This window comes from Syngnathus floridae, chromosome 17 (assembly GCF_059516105.1).
Source record: "Syngnathus floridae isolate MCC-2025c chromosome 17, RoL_Sflo_1.0, whole genome shotgun sequence".
NCBI lineage: Eukaryota > Metazoa > Chordata > Actinopteri > Syngnathiformes > Syngnathidae > Syngnathus > Syngnathus floridae.
Genome location: NC_142429.1, coordinates 7,539,599 through 7,567,571, shown reverse-complemented (window position 1 = coordinate 7,567,571; position 27,973 = coordinate 7,539,599). Strand labels below are relative to the sequence as shown.

The 27,973-nt window shown below is 44.0% G+C and overlaps 2 protein-coding genes across 6 annotated transcripts in view; one reads left to right on the top strand and one right to left on the bottom strand.

Annotated features, from left to right (window-relative positions):
* The window catches only part of rdh8a (retinol dehydrogenase 8a), an 84,353-nt gene that overhangs the window by 8,117 nt on the left and 48,263 nt on the right, over nt 1–27,973 (bottom strand). The gene's annotated exons all lie outside the window — the stretch shown is intronic.
* col5a3a (collagen, type V, alpha 3a) lies at nt 202–27,386 on the top strand. 4 transcript variants are annotated; one of them, XM_088356884.1, is made up of 67 exons: nt 202–477; nt 6,209–6,358; nt 6,428–6,632; nt 6,704–6,869; nt 9,654–9,776; nt 10,473–10,841; nt 11,449–11,563; nt 11,637–11,749; nt 11,822–11,875; nt 11,960–12,001; nt 12,337–12,399; nt 12,675–12,749; nt 12,851–12,934; nt 13,029–13,085; nt 13,176–13,229; nt 13,364–13,417; nt 13,486–13,539; nt 13,669–13,722; nt 13,898–13,951; nt 14,339–14,383; nt 15,136–15,189; nt 15,252–15,296; nt 15,371–15,424; nt 15,534–15,578; nt 15,903–15,956; nt 16,356–16,400; nt 16,519–16,572; nt 16,676–16,720; nt 16,829–16,882; nt 16,960–17,067; nt 17,183–17,236; nt 17,492–17,545; nt 17,636–17,680; nt 17,823–17,876; nt 18,019–18,063; nt 18,194–18,247; nt 18,352–18,405; nt 18,561–18,614; nt 18,687–18,794; nt 18,974–19,063; nt 19,133–19,186; nt 19,293–19,400; nt 19,479–19,586; nt 19,762–19,815; nt 20,007–20,060; nt 20,154–20,261; nt 20,320–20,373; nt 21,281–21,334; nt 22,249–22,302; nt 22,368–22,421; nt 22,497–22,604; nt 22,695–22,748; nt 22,836–22,889; nt 22,970–23,023; nt 23,120–23,173; nt 23,267–23,374; nt 23,477–23,530; nt 23,678–23,731; nt 23,791–23,898; nt 24,193–24,246; nt 24,356–24,391; nt 24,482–24,535; nt 24,621–24,897; nt 24,973–25,085; nt 25,150–25,218; nt 25,293–25,526; nt 25,603–27,386. In XM_088356884.1, exons 1-67 carry the CDS (start codon nt 402–404, stop codon nt 25,747–25,749), a joined length of 5,511 nt encoding a protein of 1,836 aa, XP_088213010.1. In that variant the 5' UTR covers nt 202–401; the 3' UTR covers nt 25,750–27,386. The 4 variants fall into 4 exon arrangements, with proteins under 4 accessions (XP_088213010.1, XP_088213011.1, XP_088213012.1 ...); XM_088356885.1 differs by lacking the exon at nt 10,473–10,841; XM_088356886.1 differs by lacking the exons at nt 202–477; nt 6,209–6,358; nt 6,428–6,632; nt 6,704–6,869 and adding an exon at nt 8,417–8,516.

Sequence of the window (27,973 nt, the reverse complement as noted above, 5' to 3'; positions counted from 1 at the left end):
GCAAAGGTGATCCACATGTCACCTCAGTGGATAATGATCGTGTCAACAAGTGAGAGCGAGCAAATTATGGCAGTAATAAAGGTGATTAACGGCAGGGGCTTCCTCCAAGCTTGGCTCTAAGAAGGCTTCTCTCCAAGACGCCCACCTAAGGGAGGGGAAGGAAAAAGGAGGGGGAGGTGAGCAGAGGGAGGGAGTGATGGCGAGGAGGAGAAATTGAATGAGAGGATCTTGAGAGGAGCCACCACAACAAAGGAACCTCTCCAACAGTCCGGCAACCACCGGCTTCAATTTCAATTTGATTTTTTTTACCTTTGTCCTCTACATGCATGGCTGCTTAGTGCCTGAAACTTTTTGGACTGATAGATTTGGTGGAAGAGGGGGGGCCCTCAAGATTTGGGAAGATGGAAGACTTTTTAAGGAATGGGACAATACGGCTGTTGGTTTTGATTCTACTGCGCTTCGCCGCCACTCAAGCCGGTACGGTATCGTTTAAGTAAATGCATGACAAGGTAGAAAATTCGGGTACATTTTATGAATGATGATTCTTAAAAAGAAAATCTCAAACTGAGACAAATGTTTTCTCTCTGCACGCAATTGTGAAGAATTCACAGCAACACACTGCAAAGTTCTCGAGATGATGGCAATCCAGATTTTTCTCGTGCAGGTTTGGGTCAGGTGTGCGCTTGTGCAAACGTATGACGTCACGCTGGCGTGTGCGTGCGAGCCGCTTCGCTTGACTGCGAAAGAGTTTCACGTTGGCTCGCGAAAGAGCTCAACGACTGACTTAAAGGGAGTAGATTAAAATTCCTGGCATGGATCTGTTGCGTGCTCGCACACTGTATAAAACTGCCTCAATCGTTCGTATCATTTTTTATTTTTTTTTAAATTGTAGCCTCTTTGTTGCTCAATCAATCGTGTCTTCTGGTTACAATTATTCCAAAACTACCAATTGCTTTGGTGACCGGGAACTCTCGACACACTTAATAAGCAGCAGTTAGCAAATAGTGAATAAGTCGTAAAAAAAAGTTGTTTAATGCCAGTCCCAGTTGAAGTCAACCCTCAAACAAAACAAACTAAAAAGAATTACTCAGTGCGTATTTAAAACAACTGCTTAAAGAAAGTGAGCTCAATGCTAATGCTAATTAGCATTTATGTTGTATTGTTCTGTATTCAAAGATTCAGCAAATGAATGAATGAATGAATGAATGAAGTTACAGATGACAACATTGGTTGCTTTTTTTGGGGAGTCTGGAACTGATTAATACCATTTCCATTCATTTCAATGGGAGAAGATGATTTGAAATACAAGTGTCTGGAGTTACGAGTGTGGTCATGGAATGAATTCAACTTGTATGTCAAGGCACCACTATAATATGAGATTAGGATGGTCATAGTAATAAGTTTTGATCATTATGTCTTTTTGCAATAATCAATTATTTTTTATAGCCTCATTAAAATTGAGCTGGAGCCGATGCCAGTAGTAATATATGTGAAAATATGAAAACGCTACTGCCGGCCCGGCTTGATTGAATCCACCGGCTGAAACAATAACGTGATAGACGCAGGAAGCGAGCCAAGTGTCTTAATCACACAGAGAGCAGCTGCAGTGTCCACTGCCGTCTTATGAGGTCCTGCGAAGTGATTGCGCTCGTATTTAAGGTGGCGCTGACTGATAACACGGCTCTTGGCGGCGCGTTTGTGCAGGTGTGAACAGTCTGTGTTTAGTCTGCAATATTTTATTTATTTTTATGACAGTTACATTAAGAGCTAACAGATATTTTCCTTTATAGCAGATATGCTTTACTGGTGACTCAGCTCCTCTCTTTGCTCCTCAGTACGGCAGTAATAATCTGTTTTTTGAGTTCCTCACATTAAGTCCCCATACGGAATATGTCTGTCAAGTCTTTTAATAGGTCAAATGATTTAACTCCTTATGGGCGGCAGTACATCTGGCTCTAAGGAACGTGTTTTGTTTTTTCGCCCCCTCAAGCTGCATCTGTGATCACTAGATGCTCCAGGCAGCTGTCCGTGGGACAAGTTGGCGAGATGTACGACAGAATCCAAATAAGCAGATGTCATTGTTTGGGGTCGGCCAATCTTTGTCGGCTTGTGATGTCGTCAAAGGTTTCATCGTGGATGCTGTTTACGGATGTGATCTTGAGTGTTGATGATGTGTCACTTCAGAGGTCCTGAAACGTTTTAGACTCTCACGAGGCCACTTCATTAGGTACACTTGAGATCTAATAATGTGTTTATTGTCGTAAATACGGATTGTCATGGATGGCTGCCATGCAGTGTTAAGATTTAGAAGACATTTTTGAGGAGCAGGTTTCCTAGAGTTGCCCTCTACATAACATCACTTAAGGCTATTTAGTCAATGGAAACTGTGGCTGAAGCAAGAGAAGATCCAAAATGATGCTTTCTCTGAAATTCCACCGAGAAGTGGAAACATGTGCTCAGGCCTTGAGGGGCAGGTGTTTTCTCAAAGGGTCCGGCAGCTTTTTGGCCTGCCGGCTTGTCGTCCTGTCAACAAACATGAGAAGTGAACAAACTGTGGAAAGCGAAGAATGCGGTCTTGATGTTCTCCGCGAGCACGGCTATCTGTCAAAACGGTTTCACGTTGGCACCAAAAGCCGGATTTGTATGTTAAGAACCGTAATACATAAATGATCACCATGTGCTTGCACGCTTGACCTAAATCCATCATCCTAAAAAGACAAATACTACAAAAGAAGTCGAACGTAATACTGTATTATATCCCGACGCCTTCTTTCATCACCGCTCTCATATTGATATTCACGAGTGCACTGAGCGTGTCTGCAGAGAATAACGTTGAACATTTTTCCCAGCCCTCCCTCAACTTCTCAACTCGACACGCTCCGACGGTGTCAGCGATAAGTAAAAGCAGAACCCAAAGCAGGGCCCAACCCAGTCGGTGTGATTGCGATAAGAGGTTATCATTTTTGCAATCTTTGAGCAAACCAGCGTGGAGTTAAAATTAGCTTTTTTTTGTTTCTCCTCAATCCCTTCAAACACGTGCAACGAGTTTGCGGAGTAAACATCTGAGAGGAAATTGGACAAGGGCGGGCGTGCAAATTGCTTTCTGATGATATTATGCTGATATAATCGACTTTGACAAGCTACCGAGCTTGTTTCGTCAAAGTACACGGTGGTTATACAAAGTCAGCATATCCCGGAAAAACTGTCGGCTGTGAAAAACACATTTATTATCATTTTTTGTCTTGCTAGAGTTATTATTTACACTTGTATTTTTTTATCAACACGTTTGTCAACATGTCCACTCCGTCATATTAAAATGTATTAATTAAAAAAGAAATGCGCCAGAAAAATACTTGTTAAACAATTCTCAGCTAGCATGCTAACTGAATCATGTCCACCATATGCTCATTAAATACTAACGTAAATGTCCACCCTGTCGTCATTTTGTTTTTGCTTCCAAAAAATATGGCTGCTTGACCAATATGCATTCCATTTGCTTTAGGTTATAACTTTTTTCCTTGACATACATCAAGATGTCTGTTTGAAAACATGCTACGAATAATAAATCCATCTTCATTTCATGTGCACACGCTCCAACTCCCAATCTGACATAGATATGCATCTCCAAGTAATAAATCGAAGTCCAATCATCCATTTTTTTTTCTCTCCTCCTCTGCTCTTATACAGGGTGCGGTCCAAAAAAGGATGGGAAACTCCCGCTGCCCAGATTCCTCTTGGCTCGCTTTCTTGTTCAATTCCCTCCGTCGCTCCCTTGTGCTAGTTCACAGTTTACAGTGTAGCATTGTACAAGGCCTAGCGATACTTTTCAAGATGGATGCGTAGGTGGCCGTGAGTCATGGTGGGAAGTTTCCGAGATGTTTTTGGGGGACACAAAAGAACACATTATGTTCATGCGGAACAGTTTGGCCATGTCAAGTGGAAATGGCCCTTTGGGTGGCATTTTTTTTTTGCACGCCGGGCTCAAGCATACCAAAGTGATGATTTAGAAACTATGCGAATAAATTCTAAATTCTCTAAACTTGTGTATGCTCGAGCGTCTTCCCATGTTCTCTCTGACCTTGTTATTGGATTTCAAAACATTCTTGAGTCCGTAGGGATGTGGTGATATTTCCAAACATGCTGCACAGAGCAGCAAAGTCAACAATGAGGCTTTCAGGTAAAGACGTTCCAACAAACTATTAACATAATTGCCCGCTTTTCATTCCAAGTAAGGCTCGTTGGTTCCCATGCCATGTCTGCCAAACCCATCGCAATTCATTCTGCACATTTGGTGTGAAATGGATTTTTTTTTTTTTTTTTTATCCCCTACATGAATTCTAAGCGATGTAATACTATGATAGGAACTTCTTTCGCCGTGCTTGGAATTTTTGGCCCCCCTTTTCATCTTAAACATGCCAGAAGGTCAACAGTGTCTTGTTGCATAAAAATGTTTTGGTTTGGGCAACACACACTTGGGAAAGGGGGGTGGAACTGGAGAAGTCAAAGACAAAATGTACTTCATGTAGTTCACGGTGTGCACTGACAGGTTGTCATACGAAAAGACATGAACCACTTCACTTGTTTACTCCCCGGGCAAAAACTCATTCGACCCTGAAACCGATGATGAAACCACAATAGAAATAATTCCCAAAATTGTTCACACCCGATCATTTAATGAGATACTGACCTTCTCCTCTATTATAACCGTTCAACTTTTCCTTCCCAACGGAAATTGATTTGCAAGTCAGAAATCAAAGGTGAGTGGCAAATTGAGCTACTAACAAGGTGGCTGAATATAAACATGAAGGACTTGATCCCAGACATGATGTGCTGAGAGAAGTCAACCGGGGACGATAAAGCTCGCTTACATTTTAATGAGGCTTTTGTCCCAAGCGTGGCGAATATGTATCGTTTGGCGGATGAGGTCATAGCTTCGCTTTAGTTGTAAATTATACGACGTGCCAGAATCAACATATAGGGGTAGATAACTTTGAAATTTTATGCTTCCATATATCATTGAGGCCTTGTTGACATTTCTTATTTATTATGTATGAAAATGTTAATTGACTGAGTATGGAGGAACATATGCAGCAGATTTGTGTGGAACTTTGCTTTTTATTGTTTGCACTTACATTTCTTGTCCCCTTTTCCTATTGGCGATTTACAGTTTATCCTATTTACCGCTTTGTCGCAACAGATTGAGAACACTCAAAGCTACTTGGCATAAACATTGTTTGCTGCGCAAATGCCGTAAAACGTAACGTGCTACTTTTCCGTAATGGCAAACTCGAGCCATATGCGGACTAAAAGATGAATTTGCAAAACAGTTTTGCCTGGAGGAGACGAGTTTCAGATGTTTAAGTGCTAATGAGTTGCTTTGGATGGTCTCGCTTGCGAATACTAGCCGCATGAAAATAGATTTGCATGCCAAAGCAACAGCTGGTGCTATAACGCCCAACTGTAAGGTCATTTTAGCCAGTCAAAAGTGTGAAGAAAGTAATTTTCTGGAAAAGAACAGGCAGAATGGAATTGAGGGTTCAACCTAGTCCACTGTGATTCGATCTTACTATTCTTCTTTGTGTTTGAATGACTTTAACAGTATTTTACTGCCCCCGGTGGCCAAGGTAGGCACAACAGAAGGAGCAGCACCGTAAATTGGATGACATTAAATGTCTGATTAGTTCTTCATATTTTATTGTCAAGTACCTTTGAGCTACTAATAATTTTTTTCACGTCCAGTATCTGTTGCTAGCTGTAACAATTAAATTCTCATAAAGTACACCAGGCAGAAGGCCCAGTTGACCAGCTGGTGGTGTGCAGTGTGATTTTTCTACTGTAAAAAATGTGCTTTGGCGCCATAGAGCTTGGGAAACACTGGACTAAATCAAAAGGCTTTACATTGCTTTTTCGTGCCACTCAAGTGTTCCAAGTGTGATGCTCATGCAGCTGTCAGGTGTGCCACAATCGGATTATAAGCGGGATGGTGTACCGCCGCTATCCCATAATAACATTCGGCAAAGCCTGACCACCTGCCGCCGAATCTCTCTGCGAAACTGCCTCTTCCGAATCTCTCTGCAAAATTGCCTCTTCCGAATCTTAGGAAGCAGGAAGTCTGCGGGCTTTCAAGACTGGCACACAGCTAAATCCCGTACTTTTGTAACGGTACTTTTTGTAACGGTACTTATGATCTTATTCTTTCCATTCTCAGCTCATTCCATCGATGTTCTCCAAGTGCTGGGTCTGTCGGAGAACATGGAGGGGGTGTCCTTGCACCCCGGACTCTGCGGCAACCGTAAAGAGGCCTTCAAAATAGACCACAAAGTCCAGCTCAGTGCTCCCACTAAACAATTCTTCCCTGGTAGGAGATATTGACTTTGTATCATCTTGTCAATTTGAATATCTTCGAAGCATTTGCTCTGCTCCCCAGATTTCACATTCCCGGTCAATTTCTCCCTGATGGCCACCGTGCGAGCCAGAAAGGGATCGCAGTCGTTCCTACTGTCCGTGTATGACGAGCACGGACTGCAGCAGCTGGGGCTCGAAGTGGGCCCTTCGCCCGTCTTCCTGTATGGGGCCGCCAGGCAGCCGGAAACATATCCGGCGTTCCAAGACGTCAACCTAGCCGATGGAGAGTGGGTATTTTTAAGCTAGGATGACCAATGAATCGGAGATCTCTGCCAACCTTATTTTTTTGATCTTCCAGATGGCACAGGATAGCTTACAGCGTACAAGGCCAGTCCGTTAGCCTCTTTTTGGACTGTCACAAGGTAAAGACGCTAAAGCTAACACGTGGAGACGATGCCACCGCCGTCAGCACGGAAGGAATCGTCGTATTCGGATCACGACTACTGGATGAAGGTGTATTTGAGGTAAAGCCCTCCCTCGTCCCGTGGGTTCAACGAGGCTGAGGTTGACTGTAAATAAAGCAAACTCCTGGCAACGGAGAGAACTTTTCGAATTTACATGCGGGATCACGAAAAGCCATTTACTGGGCTAATGTTTGATGCATAATGGCTGAAAAATGAATTACCTTGATTTAATGCCTGAGTCACTTCACAGAATGTCAAAATCGAAGAATTAAATGCGTCTGGCACATGCATTAATGCTAGACTAATGCTTACTAAGGGGCTGGGGTTGAACTCCATCATCACCCTGGCTGACTTGACTCAGTCTGTCCAGGATAAATTTGCACCGGTAAGAGCTCGTCATTGCAAAGCATCTGATACGGAGAGACGTTTTTCGTACAGACTTCAAAGCCACCGCAGATCCGATTTGAAAGAAAATTTGTAGCTCAAGAGGCCAGAGGGTGTCGTGGGTCTCATGTCAATCAAGCACAGGAGGAACAAAGTGTTTTCCGAGGTAAAGGAGGCGTTTAAAAGGGAGGTCATAGCATTAGCATTAGCATTTAACAGTAAAAATGTTATCTTATAACAAATATATACGCATAACTCAACTGTATTGCAGGAAGAAGCGCCAGGCTACTTCTTATTCGGTTGCTTAGCAACCAGTAATTGCACCCAAGACTATTTGGATGATCTAATGTCAAAGTGTAGAAATCTATTCATGAATCTGCACTTTTTTTCTGATTCTTTTCCCAAATTATTTCATGCTTGGTACGAGGAAACAAAATCCGTTGTTTTTTGAGCAATGCTGTAAGCTAACCGAAAAATGGCGATTAAATTTTAAGTCGAATAGCACCTTGCAGAAGACAAACCACCGCCAGAGTCATAAAAGAATCACTTCCGTTTGATTTGCTTGATTCAAAAATCAAGATGAGCTCCACTCGAGTCCAGCAAGTGCAGCTCCATCTGGACAATGCCCAAGTTGGCCCTGATGCAAGTGGACGATACAACCAAAAATTGAAAATAAATGATTATATGCGCGTTCTTACTCAGACCATGTTACAGTTTCACGCTTTGCACATGTCTTGTAGAAATCTGCTTGTCAGATTTCCTCCGCTTCAGTGAATCTCTCCAGGTGAAAATTCACAAGCTCATTCGTATACATGTCTGTTTGTGTACATTAAAGCGCTAGTGTCGCTAGCAAGGCTGGTACCAGGGGAAGGCAGATTAAAAGGGCTGACCTCTGGACCAGTGTTCCCAGGCCCCAGTTCTGTGGGAGGAGGCCCGTGTTCCGGCCCAGTTCTCCCAGCGTGGGAGCTGTACGGCGTGAGACCAAGGGGGACTTGTCCTGAGCCACTAATGTCTCTATTACTTCCAGATTGAAGCCCAAGCACTTGTTGGCAAACACAACCATTTGCAAACATCAAAATGTCTGCTTGAGCTTATTCATAGCTTGCCGTTGGCTTTGTTTATGTGACTCTTAACACACATACTGTTTAGATAAGACCAAGTGTTTATTTGTTGGGAAAAAAATCGGATCTCTTCTGCTTTGACTGGAAATTTAGTATGTTTTTGGCACACGCGTGCAGTAGGGGCAGTTGTGTTTGGATGTTGAGTTGTTGATTTAGAACACAAAGGCGGACTTTATAGGTCAAGGTCTGTTTAAAAGCGCATGTAAGTAGCATTTAAAGTCACAATGAATGATGGACTTTATTACTGACACGCTAATGCTAAAATACGCTAAAAATAAAAGCTAATGGCTAACCCAGGGGTGGACAAAGTCAAACTATTCTTTTATCGAGCTGTCAGAAACCCAAGTATTCCCAATTCAAATTCTCCAGCATTTTATTTTATATTTTACTTTATATTTAAAAATATTCAGTGCCTCTGTTAGCATCATTTGGCATTGATTAGCAAAGACATTGTAGTCACAACTAATAATTAGCATCCGCCATTGTGAGTCAACAACGAATTAGCAATGCTTATGGAACTTGCGGGCTAATTGAAAATTGAATGAATAAATAATAATTGTTGTGACAATGAATAAATATCAGTGTGCTGTTAATTTTCGCTGCACACAAAATAATTGATGGTGAGCAGACACTGCGCTAATTAACTTGAAATGACCGGGGAGCATCAAAAGATTGTTTCATTATGCTGAATGTGTTATCCGCAAATAATGGCTTTAACCTCTGATAAACTCTGGTCACAATAAGCAGTAGGTGAAATAAATTTCACGTACACAGTCGCTCAGTGAGTCAGAGTGCATCCTCCTCCGATGTTGCTGCCGCATCTTAATTGGGGAAAGATGAAGTGTGCCTGATTTTCAGGGGCAACATTTTAGTAGGGGAGAGAAACCCCGCCGGGCAAGAATAATAGGAAATCTTCTCTTTGAGAGTTTTGCCTTTGATCTCTAATTGAGATTGGATTAGAGTGGATTTACTCCCTGTTGCCAGTCTCTCCCCACTCACTATGACAGTCAAAGAGGGCAATACGTGCCCTCGCTCTGTGGGCTTCTGGCCAAAAACTGAAAGAAAAGACACTATTTGGATAACCTTTGCGCACACTGTACTAATGCGCCAATTAGTGCTTCAACAGAGATTTCTTAAAATGCTTCGGAAATGCTATATAGCAGATCGCCAGGGGCGGCGCTACAGGGTGGCCATGGTCAACCCTCGTCACTCTGCAGCCACTGCTCCGGAGATCGTAAACCGGATACTTTAATTAGGAACACTTGAACTATCTGACGAGAGCCAATGCCGATCTGTTCACGACATTTACAGCTGCCGTGTTGTCTTGTCTTCATTGCAGGGAGAAATTCAACAACTGCTGATTGTCGATGACTCCCAGGCAGCTGCCGCTTACTGTATCGACTACATGCCAAACTGTGAATCCGCTTTGCATCACAGCAACCAAGACCTGGACCTTCAAGGGGTAACCTATATTTTCCCTATTTGTGGCTTCACATGATTCAGACTAGCAAGTGACATCAAAAATGTGAACTACATTTTCCAGCCAATAAAAAACACAAAACATACAGTGAAGCGTAAACTGACGATTTTATGATTGATGACTTCCTCGGAAAGGCCAGCGGGAGAGCATTTCCTTTAAATCAAGCGCTTCATTGTTGAGGGAACAACAGCTGAGATGAAGCAAACAAATGTTGAGCAGAACCAGCTTGAAATCAGCCAAATCAACCAGTGACACACTTCTCACGCTGAATCTGTGCACGTGTGTCTGCAATGAAAGCCATCCAGAAATTGTCCGTCTTGCAGATTGTTGGCTTTTCCAAAAGTATTTCAGCTCTGGGATGAGCTCAGAATGCCAAAGCATGTCAACACTGGCCGACATCCCGTTTGCACACAGTGACCCCGTTTCGATCTAATCGCATCCCCAATGTTGTTCTTGCGCTTAAAGATTTATGGCTGTTAGTATAGAGAGATTCTGGGCGTGAGTGGGGAATACAGGCCACGAATAACCTCACATTCTATGCGTAAATATTCTGAATAATGGTTTTGATCATATAACTATTAAAATTGCTTCTAATTCTGTCAATAGCACGATTGGTATTTGCTACATTGTGTTTCTCCCATCCAACTTTTCCTCACAATGCCTTTTTTTCATGAAAAGAAGTCCCAACTGGACCAGCCAGAAGAACAACAAGGCAAAGAAGGCAGGAAGGGCAGAAAGAACAAAAAGAAGCGGGACCGAGGCAAACGTAAAGGCAAGGGTAAAGGGAAGGGGAAGAAGAAGAAGGGCGGAAGGAAGAAAAAACTCCAGGAGGAGAATTCTTTGGAGGACGGCTTCATCGGCGTGTCTACGATGCTTCCCGAGTATCTCTCCCAAGAGCCTTTTTTGGATCCAAAAAGCGCCGAAGAAACTGTCAGTCCCACTCAGGTTTACGAGGACCAGCCCCTTGTGGAGATGCCAATGGAAGAACCGTTGACGGAAGCCCCCACAGAGGGCGCCGTCGTAGCCGAATCTCAAAATCATATTGAGGTAGTTGAGTTAACAGCTCCTGGTTTTGGCTGCTGTAACCAATTACCGCATCTGCTAATCTCACATTTCTCCAGCTGCTCACCACTAACCAGTCACGCAACAATGTGCTTGGACCACAATGATCTGCATGGTATCGACAAGGGATGGGCATAGTAATTAGTTTCCAATTCGCAGATAATAGGTTAGTCACTAAAAAACTCACCTATTCGCCTATCTGGGTGATACCACAAGGTGGCGCCAAATTCAACTATAACTTAAAATGATTGCTTTGGCATTGTCCTGTGTCATTATTTTGCTCATTATAACATTGGCTTGAAAATTTAGAACATTCACCGATGTCCCCTTAATTGCCCATCCCTGGTACATACAACACAATATGTGTAATCATGTTCTACATACTTAGCATAGTATCTTTCTTAAAATTGTGTCACGTCGCAATAACACATAAGGAATGATTTGCCTCTTTGTGCCATATTCTAATTTTGCACTGCTGTTTCCGCCTCTCAGCCGAGAATCTGATACAGCCTCGGATTTCTAACAGCAACATGTCCCAGCTAGCCCATTGTCCACATTAGCGCTAACATCTCATCTCACAATTGACACGCAGGAGATGGAGACGGGAAAGAGCAGAGAGGTGGAGAATGGCAACGACCTTTACGGCAACCTTGACGCCCTCGCTGTTTCCATAGTAACAGCGGGTGCAAATATGACTGAATCTGAGGGGGGTTGAAAGCACATACAAATACAGCATGTGACATTCACTGTAAGGGGTCAGCAATTTTGTTTTGAAACAGGTCCTCGAACACGACGACTACAATAACACCAAATCCGAGTATGAGGAATACGAACTATACGACGAAGGCTACGATTTTGCAATGCGGGAAGGAGCCGAGACTTGGGAAACAAAAGTAAACTTTCACTCAGCTATTTGAACCCCAGGTTTTCCCCAACAGTCAAGCGATTTTGTATCCCTTCCTCAGGCAAGAGTACCGATGGAAAAAGGACAGAAGGGCGAGCCAGGAGTGTTTGAGCCGGTGAGCTGCCGGAAGCGTGGCATGAATAGTAAAGTAGCTTCGGCTAAAACAAACATGAAAATGTGTTGGTGACTTGCTTTATAGGGCGCACTAGTGGAAGGACCGGCCGGCCTGCCAGGAATGGAGGTGAGTTGTAGGACCGTTGATAAAATCTAATTCGTGCTTTAAATAGACGGAATTCCTATTTAGAATATTGTTTTATATCAATCATATCCTAAACATGCCACTAGATGGCAGCAATTCCCCTTTTTTTTATTTGATATAGTTTCTTGGTAATAAGACTCCATGAGCAGTATTTGTAACATGAACATGGGTTTAACCTGTGCAACAAAAGAGTAAATAGGTGAGTGGGTCCCCAGAAAAAAAAATAATAATAATAAATCGCCTTAGATAGACAACACACTTGGGGATTAATTGGGGACTATGTAATTTATGTGACAATATCTGATTATCCTTCATAGGGATTTCCTGGTACAGTTGGACCAATTGGCCCCCCGGGACCTGGGGGAGACCCAGGTGAAATGGTGAGTGGGGCGTATAATAAACTCTTTTTTTTAACCACAAAAAAAACCCCACAATGGTTCACAGAGTTCAACTGGCTGGACTGAATAATGGTGCCACGTTTGACCTCCTTTTTCTTGCTTAGTTTGTGCGCTTGTTCAAATAAAATGCTGACAGTGCACGATAAGATAGTGCTAATACTATCAGACATTAAACGAGAAGACAGATGTCGTAATAAATTAATTTTATAATTTCTGCATATGCTTTTATATTTATCATATTTATTTTGTATTTTAAGGGTCCCCCAGGACGTCCCGGCCTTCCTGGGGTTGATGGAATTCCAGGTCCACCAGGAACCTTGTTGATGCTCCCTGTAAGACTTGGCACAATGCCACACATGACAAACTCTCCATCAGCAATATTAACCACAAGGGGGTGCTGTTTGACTCCTCCTGACTTTTCTCCTGCCCTCAGTTCCAATACCGAAGCGATTCCCAAAAAGGACCGGCGGTGTCTCCTCAGGAGGCCCAAGCGCGAGCTATTATTCAACAGGCCCAGGTAATCACCTAATTACGTGTATTGATCATCCTGCCATTGGAGCAATTAATCGAGATCTCAAAACATTTGTCACGCAATTGCACTTTCCTTCCAGCTGTCTATGAAGGGACCCCCGGGTCCGATGGGTCTTACAGGGCGACCGGGCCATCTGGTAAGATGATCGTGTCCTGTACGAGCCTTTTAAAGGCTCAATCTTATACGACCTCACGTGTCAATAACTCGCTCCTTATCTATTTGGCAGGGTTCTCCGGGCCCAACCGGCCACAAAGGAAACATCGGCGACCCCGGACCGCCGGTAATGAGACGACATGTTTACCTCGCCTCAAGCGTCCATCTGTTTTTGTTGTCGCTGTATCGATTTCCTTTCGTCTAGCTTGCTGACGCGCTTTCACACCTTTATTTTTTTCCCTATTTTTCGTGGCCATGCAGGGTCCTCAAGGATTGCCAGGACTTCAAGGAGGTAATGGAAAACCAGGAAAAAGGGTAAGCGATAGAATGGAACTCTTTATGACATCATAAGATATTGGTTTATTTCATTTTTTTTTGTTTAGGGACATGCTGGAATAGATGGAGGACGTGGAGCTCCAGGTGAAACTGGTGTGAAGGTAAGATATCAGAGTGCTGCATTGCAGAGGTGAATTGTCTACACTCTGTCGAGCAGAACAGAAACTGATATTCATCTAAATAATGCAATTCTGGCGTAAAATCGAAAACCTTCCTCTATGACCTCACAGGGGGATCGAGGTTTTGACGGCCTTCCAGGACTGCCGGGAAACCAGGGACACAAAGTGAGTTTTTAATTCCTTTGGTGTGACACACTCTGTCGCACGGTAAAATGTATTTGGTCTTATTTGCATATTCTCCATGATTGTTTTGAAATTAGTGACAGAGTAGCATCTGTTCAAAGTGTCCTACGGAGAGAACCTGTTTTAATTTTGTGATGATGGTTTTGCATCTTCATAGGGGGACAGAGGAAAACCTGGTCCTCAAGGGCCTGCCGGAGAGCCGGGAGAAAAGGTGAGAAGACTATTTCTGTCAAAATCGACAAAAGGCAACATGGAGCTTTTGTTTGTTCTATTTTTCCACCTCACAAGGTTAAAAAAGATTTAAGAGAGTGATGAATAGATCAATACGACACGCCGCATAAATGCTACGGCAGCACACACCAAAGCAGGCTGCTCAGAATTGAAGCTACTCTTAAATCAAGCACAAGGAATGTACGAGATACAAACAAATATTTTTGCTGAGATAGTATCAATTGATCCAGACATGCGAGAGAAGTCTCACTTATAGATGTATAAAAAATGGAGTATATGAGAAGGGGCGGAGTCATTGCAACAAGCTAGCTGCAGTATTTGTGATTTAGGTTCCGATCCAATGTGAAAAGTTTTTTGTATTTTCTAGGGACCAGATGGACCTATTGGCCCAAGGGGACAACCAGGTGAACCTGTGAGTAAAACACAAGCATCAAAATATGGATTTTGCAGGCTAGCAAGAAACGTCACAGTGAAAAGAGCAGGCACCTTTGGTTAAAAAAAATAAAAATAAAAGGACAAAATGTCATCATTGCAGATAATCATAGCTCCAAAGTGCCTCTCGGTGAAACCCGAGGCAGCACGAGATGTTAAGCGTGCCGGTAGTGAGCGTGTCATTTGGCTTGTGCAGCAAACGCATGGTGCTGATTGACTTGCACTCCATCTTCCTCCCAGTAGGAGCTTCGGGCTCAGCGGGCAGCCGTCCCTCCAAATGCGTGGCGAGGAAATAAAGTGCAAGAAGAAATTCTAGCAGAGCTGTGCTAAACTACACGGGTTGCTTTCACCGGCGAGAATGGAAAGGAGGCGGGGAAGGGGGGGAAGGGGGGGGGGGGGACACTGCCAGAGACAAATGCTAGGCAGAAATTGGGTTTGCTGGGAACAAGATAGAAGCAGAGTGAAGAGATAAAAATCACAAGCGCAATGATTATATTTCCATATCAATTCATGTCTCGGGAGATCACAGATGTGGCTTTGGAACAGGTGGCTTGGACAGCCTACAAAGCGTTTGCAACCGGGTTGAAGGGGGCTGGTATTAAAAAAAAACGAAATAAATAAATAAACGAGAAGCACGCAAATATACATGTGCAAATACAAGATGGCACAAATGAGATGTTATCTCTTTTCACTTCCTTTCGTATTTTTAACCCACGCATGTTTTGCCTCCAGGGTCCACGAGGTCTTGTTGGCTCCAGAGGGCCACCGGGACCGGTCGGCCAACCGGTAAGTCAACATTGGAAAACAAAACACTTTTTTTTTTTAAAATCAATTATTTCTGTTTTTAGGGAGTCCAAGGAGCAGATGGAGCGGAGGGGTCAAAGGGAAATCAGGTCCGTCAGTAAGATTCATGATTGGCGGTCAATCATTGCTGAATATGACTTAAAAATGTGACGCTTGTTTACAGGGTCCACATGGAGAAATTGGATCTTCAGGACAACAAGGAAATCCTGGACCACAGGTACCGCACGCTAACAAAATCCAGACCTGATTTCTGGTAATATTAAACTACATTATTAATCTTAATTATTTTTCTCATTTAACCTGAGTGATGCTTTCCTCCGACGCAGGGATCGCCCGGCTCCCAGGGTCCCATCGGGTTGCCGGGAGAGAAGGTGGGTCTCTTTTCTCTCGTTTATTCCCGGAATTAAACCCGTGTGACCTTGTAAGTGTCACCGCGCTCGCCCACGGGGAGGGGACAGTACGACTCAACTAGCGCCGGCTTCCATTGTGACAGGACTGACACAGGCAGAAAATCAATGGCAAAGAAAAATACACAAGCGTGTGGACATTAAGGGGCGGCCTTGGTCTTTGTCATTCAAGCAGCTGGACTGACAAAAAAAATGGCAGCAAGTCATTGTTAATATTTGTGTGGTAGATTGATTCATTGCCACTGTGACATAACCACTTTCTATTCTATTTGCTTCTGTCCAATACAGGGTCCCCAAGGGAAGCAAGGCCTGCAAGGTTTACCAGGAATTGATGGACAACCTGTAAGTGCACACACAATGAGCAGCCATTGCGCAATCAGGAACAACAATGTTCTTCAGTACATTTAAAGGGAGTCAACAGACCTTTGTCTAGATACGCACAAATGACAAAAGATTGTGTTCCGCCTCGATGTTTTAACTATATTTGGGAGGAAAAAAATAGCTCTCCCATTTCCTTGTCTAAATTGCAGTGGGACACATTTAAATGTCTTTCACTTGATGCTTCTTTTAATTACCCAGCAAAGCTTAGTTTCAAGCAATTGCCTTTTAATGGGGGCTTCACTCTCACTTACACTGACTTTCCCCTCTTTTCAATTGCCTCGTTTTAGTCAGGGGGGGATTCCATTAAACGTGGCGTAATGTATTTGAATGGAGCTAACTTGAGCTGATATCTTACTACAGGGTCACCCGGGAAGAGAGGGACCCCAAGGGGAGAAAGGCGACCAAGTGGGTAACCACACGAGTCTCTGCCCAGATTTATTTGCAGCTTGTAAATGTCATTGGCTTTGTAATGCAATGATGCATTTGTTCAAACGCTGCTGGAAATATTTTCTGTCATACGCAGGGAGTGCCAGGTGCTCTGGGGCCAATCGGGTACCCCGGGACCCGCGGAGTCAAGGTGAGACCATAGACACCTGGTTTTTGGTCAATCTTTATAATGTTATCTACGAGTTGGATGGGAGATGAACATTTCTTGTGTTAATGACATTTTTTGATTTAAGGGAGCAGATGGCGTCAGAGGTCTAAAAGGTGGCAAAGGGGAGAAGGTGAGTTACACTTTGGTTATATGTGTCTGGCTGCAGTTAACCTATGGATTTACTATCACAATATAGTGCCATATTCATCATTCAAGATGTCTTCTTTCCCCTCATTAGGGAGAAGATGGCTTCCCTGGCTCCAAAGGTGACATGGGCCTCAAGGGAGACAGGGTAGGAACATCTTTCTAACTATAACCCTCCCCTGTTTAAAACAACTAGTCTGCAAAACAAACTTTTGTACCCTCAAGGGGGACAGTGGGCCCCCAGGTCCTCGTGGAGAGGACGGAACGGAAGGTCTCAAAGGCCAACACGGAGGCGTAGGGGATACTGGAGCTCCTGGGATTGCCGGGGAGAAGGTATGATTCATTTGGTGGCGGGCATAAACTTAATTCAACTCAAGATGTCTTAACTTAATGCTAACTAATTGTGCAAAATGATAAAGCAGTGGTGAAACTCTGTCTTTTTCTGTAGGGTCACCTTGGAGTGCCAGGACTGCCAGGATACCCAGGACGTCAAGGGTCAAAGGTAATTGATTACTGATGAGGCTCATCTGTACCCTTCCTTGTTTAATTAAACACAAAATCATGATAGACGACTTTTTAAAATTGCCTGTTCTATTAATTGGTCTTCAGAGGCATCTATTCATCTCGTGCTGATTAATGAGGGTATTTACAATGTGTTTGGTATGATTAGTTATAATTTGATACAGTTGTTAATCATACACTGATGAGACACTAGAGTGTATGCCTGAGGTTGATCAACCTCCACGTATCCCCCCAGGGGTCTCTTGGCTTCCTTGGTGGTCTCGGAGCCCCAGGAGAGAAAGGACGGAGGGTGAGGAGACTTCCATTAAATGCACATCCGATACCTTTTATTAGGGATTTGTAGTCAAAATAAAATGTAATTATGCACTTCTAAATCCAGGGTCCAGCTGGCCAGCCTGGATCCGGAGGCCAAAGAGGTCCTAATGTGAGTATAGCTGCATTTATGCACTATGATGATCGAATCCTAAATGACAACGATTAGATTGTGGCGTTCACTTCTATATTCCACATTTTGCCATTGGAATAAATTATTCATATGCTTATTAGCCTTTTGTTATTGCCGACAGGGGGCCCGAGGAGGAAGAGGAGCCAGAGGTCCCACCGGGAAGCCTGGAGAAAAGGTAATGGGGCTTAAGAAAAACAGACGCAATGCCTGAAACTTTAAAAATGATGGCATCAAATACTGTTACTGTCGACCCAAAAGGAGCAAAAATACAGCAATTTTGACCAAGGTCAACAGATCCTCCATGTTTTTTGTCATAGGGTTCTTCCGGACAAGATGGCTCTCAAGGATCCCCTGGAGAACAGGTAACCTCATGACTTATAGACAGTGGGTTGGCTTTATACCCACCAGTCAAATTGGAATTGCACAGGCTCCAGAAAACACAATTATTGGCTCGAATCACATTTGTTATTTACATTTGATATTATTTTTTAGGGTCCTCAAGGCCCGCAGGGAATGCACGGTGAAACAGGAACAAAAGGACCAAATGTGAGTCGACTTTGTGGATTTTATATTACTGTTCTTTTATCATACCTTTTTAGAGAATTCATTTTCAGTTTTTACAACGATAATAAAAGACGCCATTTGTTTAGGGTCCACCTGGAAAAGATGGAGTTCCAGGTCATCCTGGCCAGAGAGGGGAGCCAGTAAGTCCTCACACCAACATTTTATAGTTGCTTCATATTGTTGCCTTTGGGCCCTGACGATAAATTGCCAAAGAGCTGAGAGTCATATATAGTCACTTTATTAACACTGCAGATGAAGCAAAAGTCGTGACATTCTAAATGTTCTTTCTTAAAAGGGATTCCAAGGCAAAAATGGCCCCCCTGGTCCCTCGGGTGTTGTCGGACCACGGGTAAGAGGATTTTCCTTTTAATGCCGCTCTCTCTTTCATCCTGTAATAAAATTCTCCGAATGTCCCCTTCAGGGCAAGACGGGTGAAACGGGGCCAACTGGCGACAGAGGTCATCCGGGTTCACCGGGACCGCCGGGTGAACATGGATTACCTGGATCGGCTGGAAAGGAGGGAGCCAAGGTGAGTAATTTTCATTGTATTGTCAGGATAATTATTCCGCAGGCGGTCCAAGGATGTGGTTACTGCTTATCTTCCGTTAAAGAAAGCTCACAGAAAAAAATAGTATTCCTCATTGCAAGACTCAACCGGAGAGTCTTGCAATGAGGAATACTATTTTTGTGCATTTATCTGCGTTCCAGGGAGACCTGGGCCCACCAGGAGCACCAGGAAAGAGTGGCCCTTTAGGGACCCAGGGATTTAGAGGGAGCAGAGGGATGCCAGGCGCACCGGTAATGCAAACATTCTGCAAAATTTGGATTACAATGACACGATTGACGAGTTGTTTGCATCCCTCGCAGGGTCCTGCAGGCTTAAAAGGAGGAGAGGGTGTTGCTGGTATTGCGGGACTCATTGTAAGTCCGGTTTTGGGCTATTTCACTTCATCCCCTTTCCTTACAACTTTTCTGGAAGAAGAGCACCCACTCTGAATGACATCTCAATCTTTTGTGACCCCCCCAGGGTGCCAATGGAGAGAGAGGACCTGCTGGGCCAGCGGGTGGTATTGGGCAGCCAGGAAGGTCCGGCAATGTGGGCTCGGCGGGGCCGATGGGAGAGAAAGGCGAACCAGTAAGACGACAAATAATTGAGTTAATGCTACCAATCTGATCCGATGGGTGAGAGTGACCAAAATAATTTTGTTCAAAGGGAGAAAAGGGACCCAGCGGACCGGCTGGGCATGATGGGGAACAAGGACCAGTTGGACTGCCAGGACCTGTGGGACCAGCTGGGCCTCCGGGCGAGGATGGAGACAAGGTATTCAACACTACACTTTGAAGGATGCAATGACAGATCGCTTGGGGAGTATCCGTAAAGGTTTTACTTATCCGTCACTTTTTGGTCCTGAAAGATGTACCAACAGTTACACCAGGTTCTGTCTAATATGAGATATACATCCAAAGATCAGAAATCAACTAATCTGTCTCCGTAGGGTGAAACAGGAGGACCGGGCCAGAAGGGAAGCAAGGGAGACAAAGGAGAAGCAGTGAGTATGAATCTCATTTCAATAATCTTAACGTTATGCAAGAGACAGGTAGGAGGCAATGGACATCCTGGCTCATAATTGGTTTGGGATAATTCATTATGATTAGTTTGTCTGTACAATGTACCCTGCCGGTATAATGAGCAGATGGTTTTTAATCATGTCTTCAGTGAAACAGTTATTCTGTTTTTTAGGGACCTCCAGGACCCATTGGAATTCAGGGACCCCCAGGCCAGCCAGGAGTGATTGTAAAGCAGTATAACTAACATTACACTGCATGAATATGCATCCGTGGTGGATCCTTTGGTTTGGCAGTGTTGATCTGGCCTTGCGTGTTTCAGGGGGCAGATGGTGAGCCAGGGCCTCGTGGGCAACAGGGAATGAACGGACCCAAAGGTGATGAAGGACTCAGAGGCTTTAAAGGTGCAACTGGCCCGACAGGCCTACAGGTAAGAAGGGCAATGGTTACAAATTTAAGATCCAGGGATGAATTGACTCTCTGTGCAGGGAATGCCAGGACTGCCAGGGGAGAAAGGAGAAAGTGGGCATGTGGGCTCTCTGGTGAGTAAATCGATAAAACACCACGATCGAATTCGATCCATTCAGTCCATTAGTCAGCTTTGCTTAGTTTTTGCTCTTCATCTTAATTACAGACCTGTGTTCGACTAGATTGTCATAAATGAATAAGTTTAGGATGAAACACTTGGAAGTACCAAAGGAAAAACATTCTGTTTGAATGAGACGAGGGTTCGCTTTGGTGAAAGTGAAGAAAGATGAGATAAGCGCTACAGAGAGGAAGCGGCGGCGCAATGGAGTGGAAGGAAGAGGCGGGCCGCTGACTGCGAGAAGGAAGGAAGACGCCGTGACAGCTGCTAATCAGATTAGCCTCAGCCTTGGCTGACTAATGAGCATCCTCCTTTGTGACAGTCATCTCGGTGCCTCGTCAACCGTAAACACACGCTCTGCAAGATTCTCTCCAGCCTCTCTGCTTCCACGGCCAGATAATGTAGCCACATGGAGCCAAAACAGAAAGACTGCCAGAGACATTTGGGAGACCTTGGTGTATGTCCGACCGTTACAGTTCACGACTTGTCTCTAGCATGTCCCCATTCCTCAACCTAGATTGTATTCCTTTGTGTCGGAACATCAGACTTTAGATTTACCCAACAGAAAGACAGTTGGGATTAATTTCTTGGCACCTCAGCACGGTGGTATTGAGCAGTCCGATCACGTCCTGACTGACTGTTGGCTGAGAGAATATGCTCTTCTTCATAACAGCTTTATTATTAGAAGGAAGGAAGAAAAAGATAATGGTGGCGGGGCCAAATGACAAAAAGTCTGTCAGGGTAACGACCTGTCTGGATGTCTTCATCGTGTCGCTAATGTTATGATAGCCGAGGGACTTTTTGGGGTCACACTATATTTGATTGATGCAAAGATGCACATGAAGACATTTCTTTCTCCACAGGGACCTCCAGGACAGCACGGACCCCGAGGACCCCAGGGACTAATTGGTGCAGAGGTAGAGGAACAATCTTTTTTTATCTGTGAATGCTTATGTTTGGATCACAATTGTTGATTTGGACCAATTTTTTGGCTCCTATTTTAGCCACTCAAAATTTCCTGTATCTGTAAGATGGCAAAAGAACATTAAGTCTGGAAAAGGCAACTCAGGAATTATAAAAACATGAAGAAAAGTCAATACTGATTTTCCACGAAGTATAGCCTTGAATTGACAATCACACTTCCGACTGATTCCCAACGGCTCCCCGGAGTGTTCACCCAAACCACCTGGAAAAGCAAATCCAGAACTAAGTCGGGGATAAGAAGGAAAAAAAAAAGAATGTTGACTCTCGCACGGCTGAGCAACTCATAAAAAAACATGACTTGGTTTACCACCAAAGGGATAAAAAATTATTCACAGAATGAAGAACTAATATAAGAGCTGTATTTAAAAGTCGGTATGCTTTGAAAGTCTTTAATTAGTTTAGGATTTAATTTGTTGGTGTACCTAATGATATGGCCAGACATTCTGTGTTTTCTCCACAGACAGCTTCTGATTATTTTTACAATAAAGGGGTAACGTGATTTCGACGACACTCTCCCATCTACCTTTGAGACTTTTGAATTATTAACGCAAGATAAAGATTCCCACAGTTACATTTGCAGCTTCATTAATCATTTACAATTATTTGACTGTCAACCCTGAGAGGCGGTTATATTTACCCGGGTAATAGCTGTCCATCTGCATACAATGTCTCATTCTGCTCTATTATTCAAAATTACGTAAGTCATACGTAAATGGAATGATGTGTGGTCAAGTGGGATATTGTGTGGGTGTCAGGATGTGACACCACCCGGAGATCGCTTCGTTCTGCTTTGAGATTTGTTTTTTTTCTGTCCTTGGTTCTTATTTGGAGATGTTCTATCTTTCAGGGCACAGCGGGAATGCCAGGTGGAGTTGGTCAACCTGGACCTACTGGAGAAAAGGTCAGTATGTCCCATTAGCAACCAGGATCCTTTCGCTCATGTTCCCAATGTTTTTTCTCTTCTAGGGTGAAGACGGTGAGGCCGGGAACCCGGGACCAGTTGGCGAGTCTGGTGCTCCTGTGAGTCAATACTGACCCGGCTTTCTAAACCATAACTCCGAGCAGGATTTGTGACATGCTTGGCTGATGTTTCAGGGTATTAAAGGCGAGATAGGGGAGAAGGGCGACTTTGGACCAGCTGGGGCAGCAGGACCTCCAGGAATTAGAGGACAACCAGGAGAGGACGGATCTAAGGGCAATATTGTTCGTTTGTCTGATTTACCCCATTGCCATTGATATGAAGGTAAAACAATCATGTTGAGTGTTGTATTACTGACTGCTCTGCCTTCCAAGGGGCCTGTTGGATTCCCAGGAGATATAGGACCCCTTGGAGAAGTTGGTGTCACTGTAAGCAACTAATGCCCATTTCCACTACACAGCCACACACAAATATAGGAGTCCCTCATCGTTTATGACATATTGTTTACCATTTAGGGACAAGATGGCGGACCTGGACCTAAAGGTGATGACGGAGACACAGGCAAAGCGGTGAGATTTTTTGGGGAATGGAGTTAACTCAGATCTGTGTTTATTCACACTTGGGATCAAATTACTATTATGACCTACAGGGACCCCCAGGAGCTTCTGGGGAGCCAGGTCCTCCAGGACCTCCTGGACGAAGGGTGAGGTTAAAGTGTTGGTGTGTTGTGTATTTTTGATGTGTGCAAAGCAGTCGAGTCGTCTTTTCATCAACATATTTTATTAATCTGCTGCTTCAGGGTCACTTGGGCGCTGCGGGACTCGAAGGCAAGCAAGGAATGAAAGGCGCCAAGGTGAGCATGGGAGCTTTGAGCTTGGCGGTTATTAATTTTAATTTCCTCATGTGTCGTGTTCATCATGTTTATTTCTTGTCTGTTGCTCGGTAGGGAACAATAGGTACCCAGGGTCCAGTGGGTAAGACTGGCCCTGTGGGGCCGCAAGGCCACCCAGGGAGATCTGGTCCAGATGGACTTCACGGTATCCCAGGCCCTGCGGTCAGTATAGGACATTTGGATCTCTGAGAGAATAATGGATAGTCTGGTTCCATCTTTCTTGAACTACATTGTCTAACCTTGTATCATTTCTTTTGCCTCCAGGGTGAGCAAGGGTTACCTGGTCCACAAGGACAAACTGGACCACCTGGGCCAATGGTGAGCTCCTTAAATTGAGCTGGTAAAGATGATGAGTTGAGAAGAAGTTCAGAATTCTTTTTGGAAAACGGTGTCATGCACAATCTATAATCAATTTTTTCCCAGTGTGAATTTACATAAAGGAATAATGTCCGATATCATTAACAGGGACCACCGGGACTTCAAGGACTGAAGGGAGACCCCGGAAGAGATGGCGAAAAAGTAAGCCTGTCGATATCTATGTAGTGACAAATCAAGTTTAACTATACATCTACCTGCAGGGTCATGGTGGAATGCTTGGCCTAGTGGGACCTCCGGGAGAACCTGGTGAGAAGGGTGACAGAGGCCTACCTGGTATTGACGGAGCACCCGGGCCTAAAGGAGATGAGGTATGGTTGGTTCTAACATTGTAGGTGCCTTGAGAATATGAGTTTCTTGAGTTGACTTGTAAGCAGACTTGAGATATGAGCATTTTGTGGTGGCACTGAGCTAACTCCACTCAATACGTAGCATTGTGGCAAATAATGAACAATACTTGCCACAATATATTTAGACCTTGAATATACTCTAGGCATGCATTATTTATCCTCTGAGAAGAGCTGAGACGTCTAAACTGCCAACTCTCATGCACTTCCATGTAATCACTTATGATAATTAATTAATCTTGTACCATATACATTTAGGGTGTGACTGGCGTAGCTGGTCCCACTGGACCACCAGGACCGACGGGTCTATCAGTAAGTTACACGTACAATTCTATGTGCAATTGGGGGAAATGCTGCACTGAATTATTATCCTATCCAATACCTTGTGATAATATTTTCATGTTTCTTCCTCTGTTCTTAGGGCGCTGGAGGAGAAAAAGGATCCAAGGGCAACATGGTGAGTTAAAATGAAGGCTTTCAATTTGGTCTCGATTAAGGGCAGCCTGCAAGTGATTGACACGTGACGTTTTCCTCTTCTGCTTTCCAGGGTGCCATTGGTTCCAAAGGAGATCCGGGCCCTATTGGCCTTCCAGGACCCCCAGTCAGTACTTATGCTAATCAGCATCATAACCGCTTGCAGTTGGTTTTTTGGGGGGTAATTTTTTGGGTGGTATTAAATCTTTCAGGGACCCGCCGCTAGGGTGGTTCAACCGCTGCCGATCCGAGAGGGCAGGAAGAAGAAAAGACGAAACTCATCTGGAGAGGAGCAAGCGCTGATCAATATGGAAGACTATCTACAAGCAGATCAACCTTTAGGAGGAGAGGATGGCATGGAAGAAGTCTTTGCCACTCTTTCATCTATGAAAACCGAGGTGGAGCTGATGAGGAGACCTTTGGGGACCTTTGAGAGCCCGGCACGCACCTGCAAGGAGCTCATGATGGTTCAGCCAGATTTCAAAGATGGTGACTCAACATTAGACCTTAGCATGCCGTCTTCTCTTGGTTATGGATGACAACTTGTTTCCATGCGCTTGCTAGGAGACTACTGGATTGATCCTAACCAAGGCTGCAACCGAGATGCCCTCAAGGTCTACTGCAACTTCACATCTGGTGGAGATACTTGCCTGGACCCCGACAAGAAGATTGAAATGGTATGTCTTTAATGGTATTAGCCTGCTGAGAAACTCAGCTTGCAATTGTTGCCTTGCTCTTTAGGTGAAATTAGCATCGTGGAACAAAGAGAAACCGGGAGGCTGGTACAGTCAATTCAGAAGAGGCAGGAAGGTACAAACTGGACATCCTCAAAGTTCTAACAACAGTTCTGTCAAAATTAATATTTATGTGCCGGTACTTGCCAGTTCTCTTACGACGACATGGACGGCAACACCGTACATGTGGTCCAGCTGACCTTCCTCAAACTACTGAGCGCCACGGCGAAGCAACGCTTCACATACACGTGCCAGAACTCGGCGGGGTGGTATGATGCCACATCAGACTCCTACCACCACGCCGTTCGCTTCCGTGCCGGCAATGATGAGGAGCTGACGCAAGCCAAAAGCACCTTCATCCACGTCGTGCACGACGGATGCCAGGTTGGTGCCGGGGATCGTCACCTTACATGGTTGCTCTTAGATTTGAAATTCAAAAATGGTCACATTTTTCTTTCAGGTACGCAAAGGTCAGGAAAGTACCGTTCTGGAGATAGACTCTCCCTCGTCTGAGCTGCTGCCCATTATGGATGTGTCGGCAACAGACTTTGGCAACAGCAACCAAAAGTTTGGATTTCAAGTTGGACGGGTGTGCTTCACTGGCTGAAATGATGACAACCACCAGGGAGAAGAACAAAAAAAAAACCAAGACCACTGAACACTGCAAAACCAAAGGAACGCGGATTTTATCACTGCCCCCAGCAATATTTATTGTTATATTATGTTGTATATTATTTAAGACTTTCTTCACAGCCCATGTTGGGAATTCCCGAAAACATTCATCACTTGCAACAAAGCACCAAAGGGAAATAAGATGTTTATTGTTTTGTTTGTTTTCCTCCATTTCCTTCAACTTCAAATGTTCCTGTGCCGGGATGAACTTACGAGCTACCAAATATTGTCAAAGACTGAAACCGAGTAATTCCCAGACATTCATTTGCTTGCCGCCGGGTTGCCATACTGACGATTGCTTATTGCACGTCAAACTTAATTCTACACCTAAACAATTCTTCATTTTCTCTTTGTAGGAACCATGAATCGTTTTGTTTACCCTTCAAGCGCAGTTTGTGATTAGCATTTAGTATTTAGCCTTCTCCAGAACTGACTGCTTGATTTCTTATTGCGTTCAAGTCCTAATTCACAAATGTGTGTTCCCGCACGTACTGTATTTGTCTCCTCGCTGCGAGGACGTTCCAGGGCAAGAATTAAGAGCGTGCCGATTAAAACCACTCCGCCATGCTCTGTTATACCAAGAGACATGTCATGCAACTCAGAGCGTCGCTCGCAGGCATTTGTTTCTCTGGATTATTTATATGTTGGAATATGAACGTGTTATTTGTTCTTCGCCGGTGCTATTTTTTGTTTTGATTTTGTGCCTCTGGATCACAGGAAGGGGAGGGGGAGTGGTATTGCTCCTTCAGCAGAAAGAATCACCCCCTGAGGGAGGCTGGGGACGACTGCTGAAGGCAAGGGGGGGGGGGAGGGGTTGGTAAGGATAGGAGAGCATTGCACATCTTCTGGCTGATTGTGCCAATTTCACAGGGCCAGGGAAGGTCGCTGGGGACATGTCAGTGCATTGTGGCTTGCAGCTTTAAAGGGAAACTCCACTCTTGCATTGAACTTGTCGTGGACTATTTGATAAGCATGAAAGGAGGGTTCCGGATGAAAACCAGCCAAGGCTACATTTAAAGTAGGGCATGGTCGATTAAATTAGATATTAGCAATTTTAAAATGATTTTCGCTGGGTTTATTTTAGGTTCATTACAACATAGGACAAAGATAATGACATGCAAACAGTGCCCCTGATATAAAAGTAAAAACAAAAAAATTAATTAACTAGAAAAAAAAAATTTGGCCAGTAAATTGGTTATCGGATTAATTCTGACATTTAATTGGAACCTAAGAAAAAAATATCGGTCGGGCCTACATTAAAAATGAGCCGATGCATCTCACTTCATTCCAGGTGACCCCAACATTTTAATGTCTTTAAATAAACTAATGGTGCTACATAATATTTTTTGGACATTAAAATATGCATCCAACCTCGGTGGTTTGAAATGTACGCCAGTCCAACCCTGTGTTACACCTCCCGTGTATTTTTATTTTTTTGGGTGTGTTTGATTTTCCATACTGTACAGTTATTCTTTAGACTTTGAGATGTTTATCCTGAACTGAACATAAATGTACTTGTCATAAAACCCAAAAAAAGAAATGGCGTGAATAAAGGGCGTTGGAGAAATGCTGCATTTGCGTGATCGATTGTCTACCGACCTCCCAGACAGTCTCGCTCGACAATGACAACCACCGGAGGACGTCTGCACTCGTCCAAGTCTCAACTTCATTTATTTCAATTACCCCCTTTGAGTCTTCCAGAGGGGAGGGGGAGGAGGCAGAGTTGAAGGAAGACGAAGAGAAAGGTCACAAATGACAACGCATTCTCCTCTGACTCATTTGGTCGATCTCCTGACACATATTTTTTAAATCAGTAAATATACGATTTTAATCGCATTTTCCTTCTGAATTCCAGCCATCCATCTATGGCTGGCCTACACATGCAATAATTGCTCAGCCCCTTCATCCTCGCTGTCTTATCTGCAGACGCAGCACACGCTCACTTTTCGAAAGCCTTTTCCCTTCACACACACAGTCACACACACATAATAAATCAAGACACTCAAAGCCTTTGGCACACAATTTCAAAAAGCTGGTCGAAAGAAAAGCACGTTATCCTGTGCAGCCTTCTGCTGCCTTTGAACTCTTTTCACCACACCGAGCTCCGTAATAGCAAAGTCCGGGTTACAATATAGCTGTCCTCTTTTTATAACCGTCAC

What these genes read in the sequence shown, in the direction of transcription:
- col5a3a (XM_088356884.1), top strand. Translation starts at nt 402, where the DNA reads ATGGAAGACTTTTTAAGGAATGGGACAATACGGCTGTTGGTTTTGATT. An exon ending in CTGGACCTACTGGAGAAAAG is followed by an intron (nt 22,303 to 22,367) that starts GTCAGTATGTCC and finishes TTTCTCTTCTAG; the next exon opens with GGTGAAGACGGTGAGGCCGG. An exon ending in AATTCAGAAGAGGCAGGAAG is followed by an intron (nt 25,219 to 25,292) that starts GTACAAACTGGA and finishes GGTACTTGCCAG; the next exon opens with TTCTCTTACGACGACATGGA.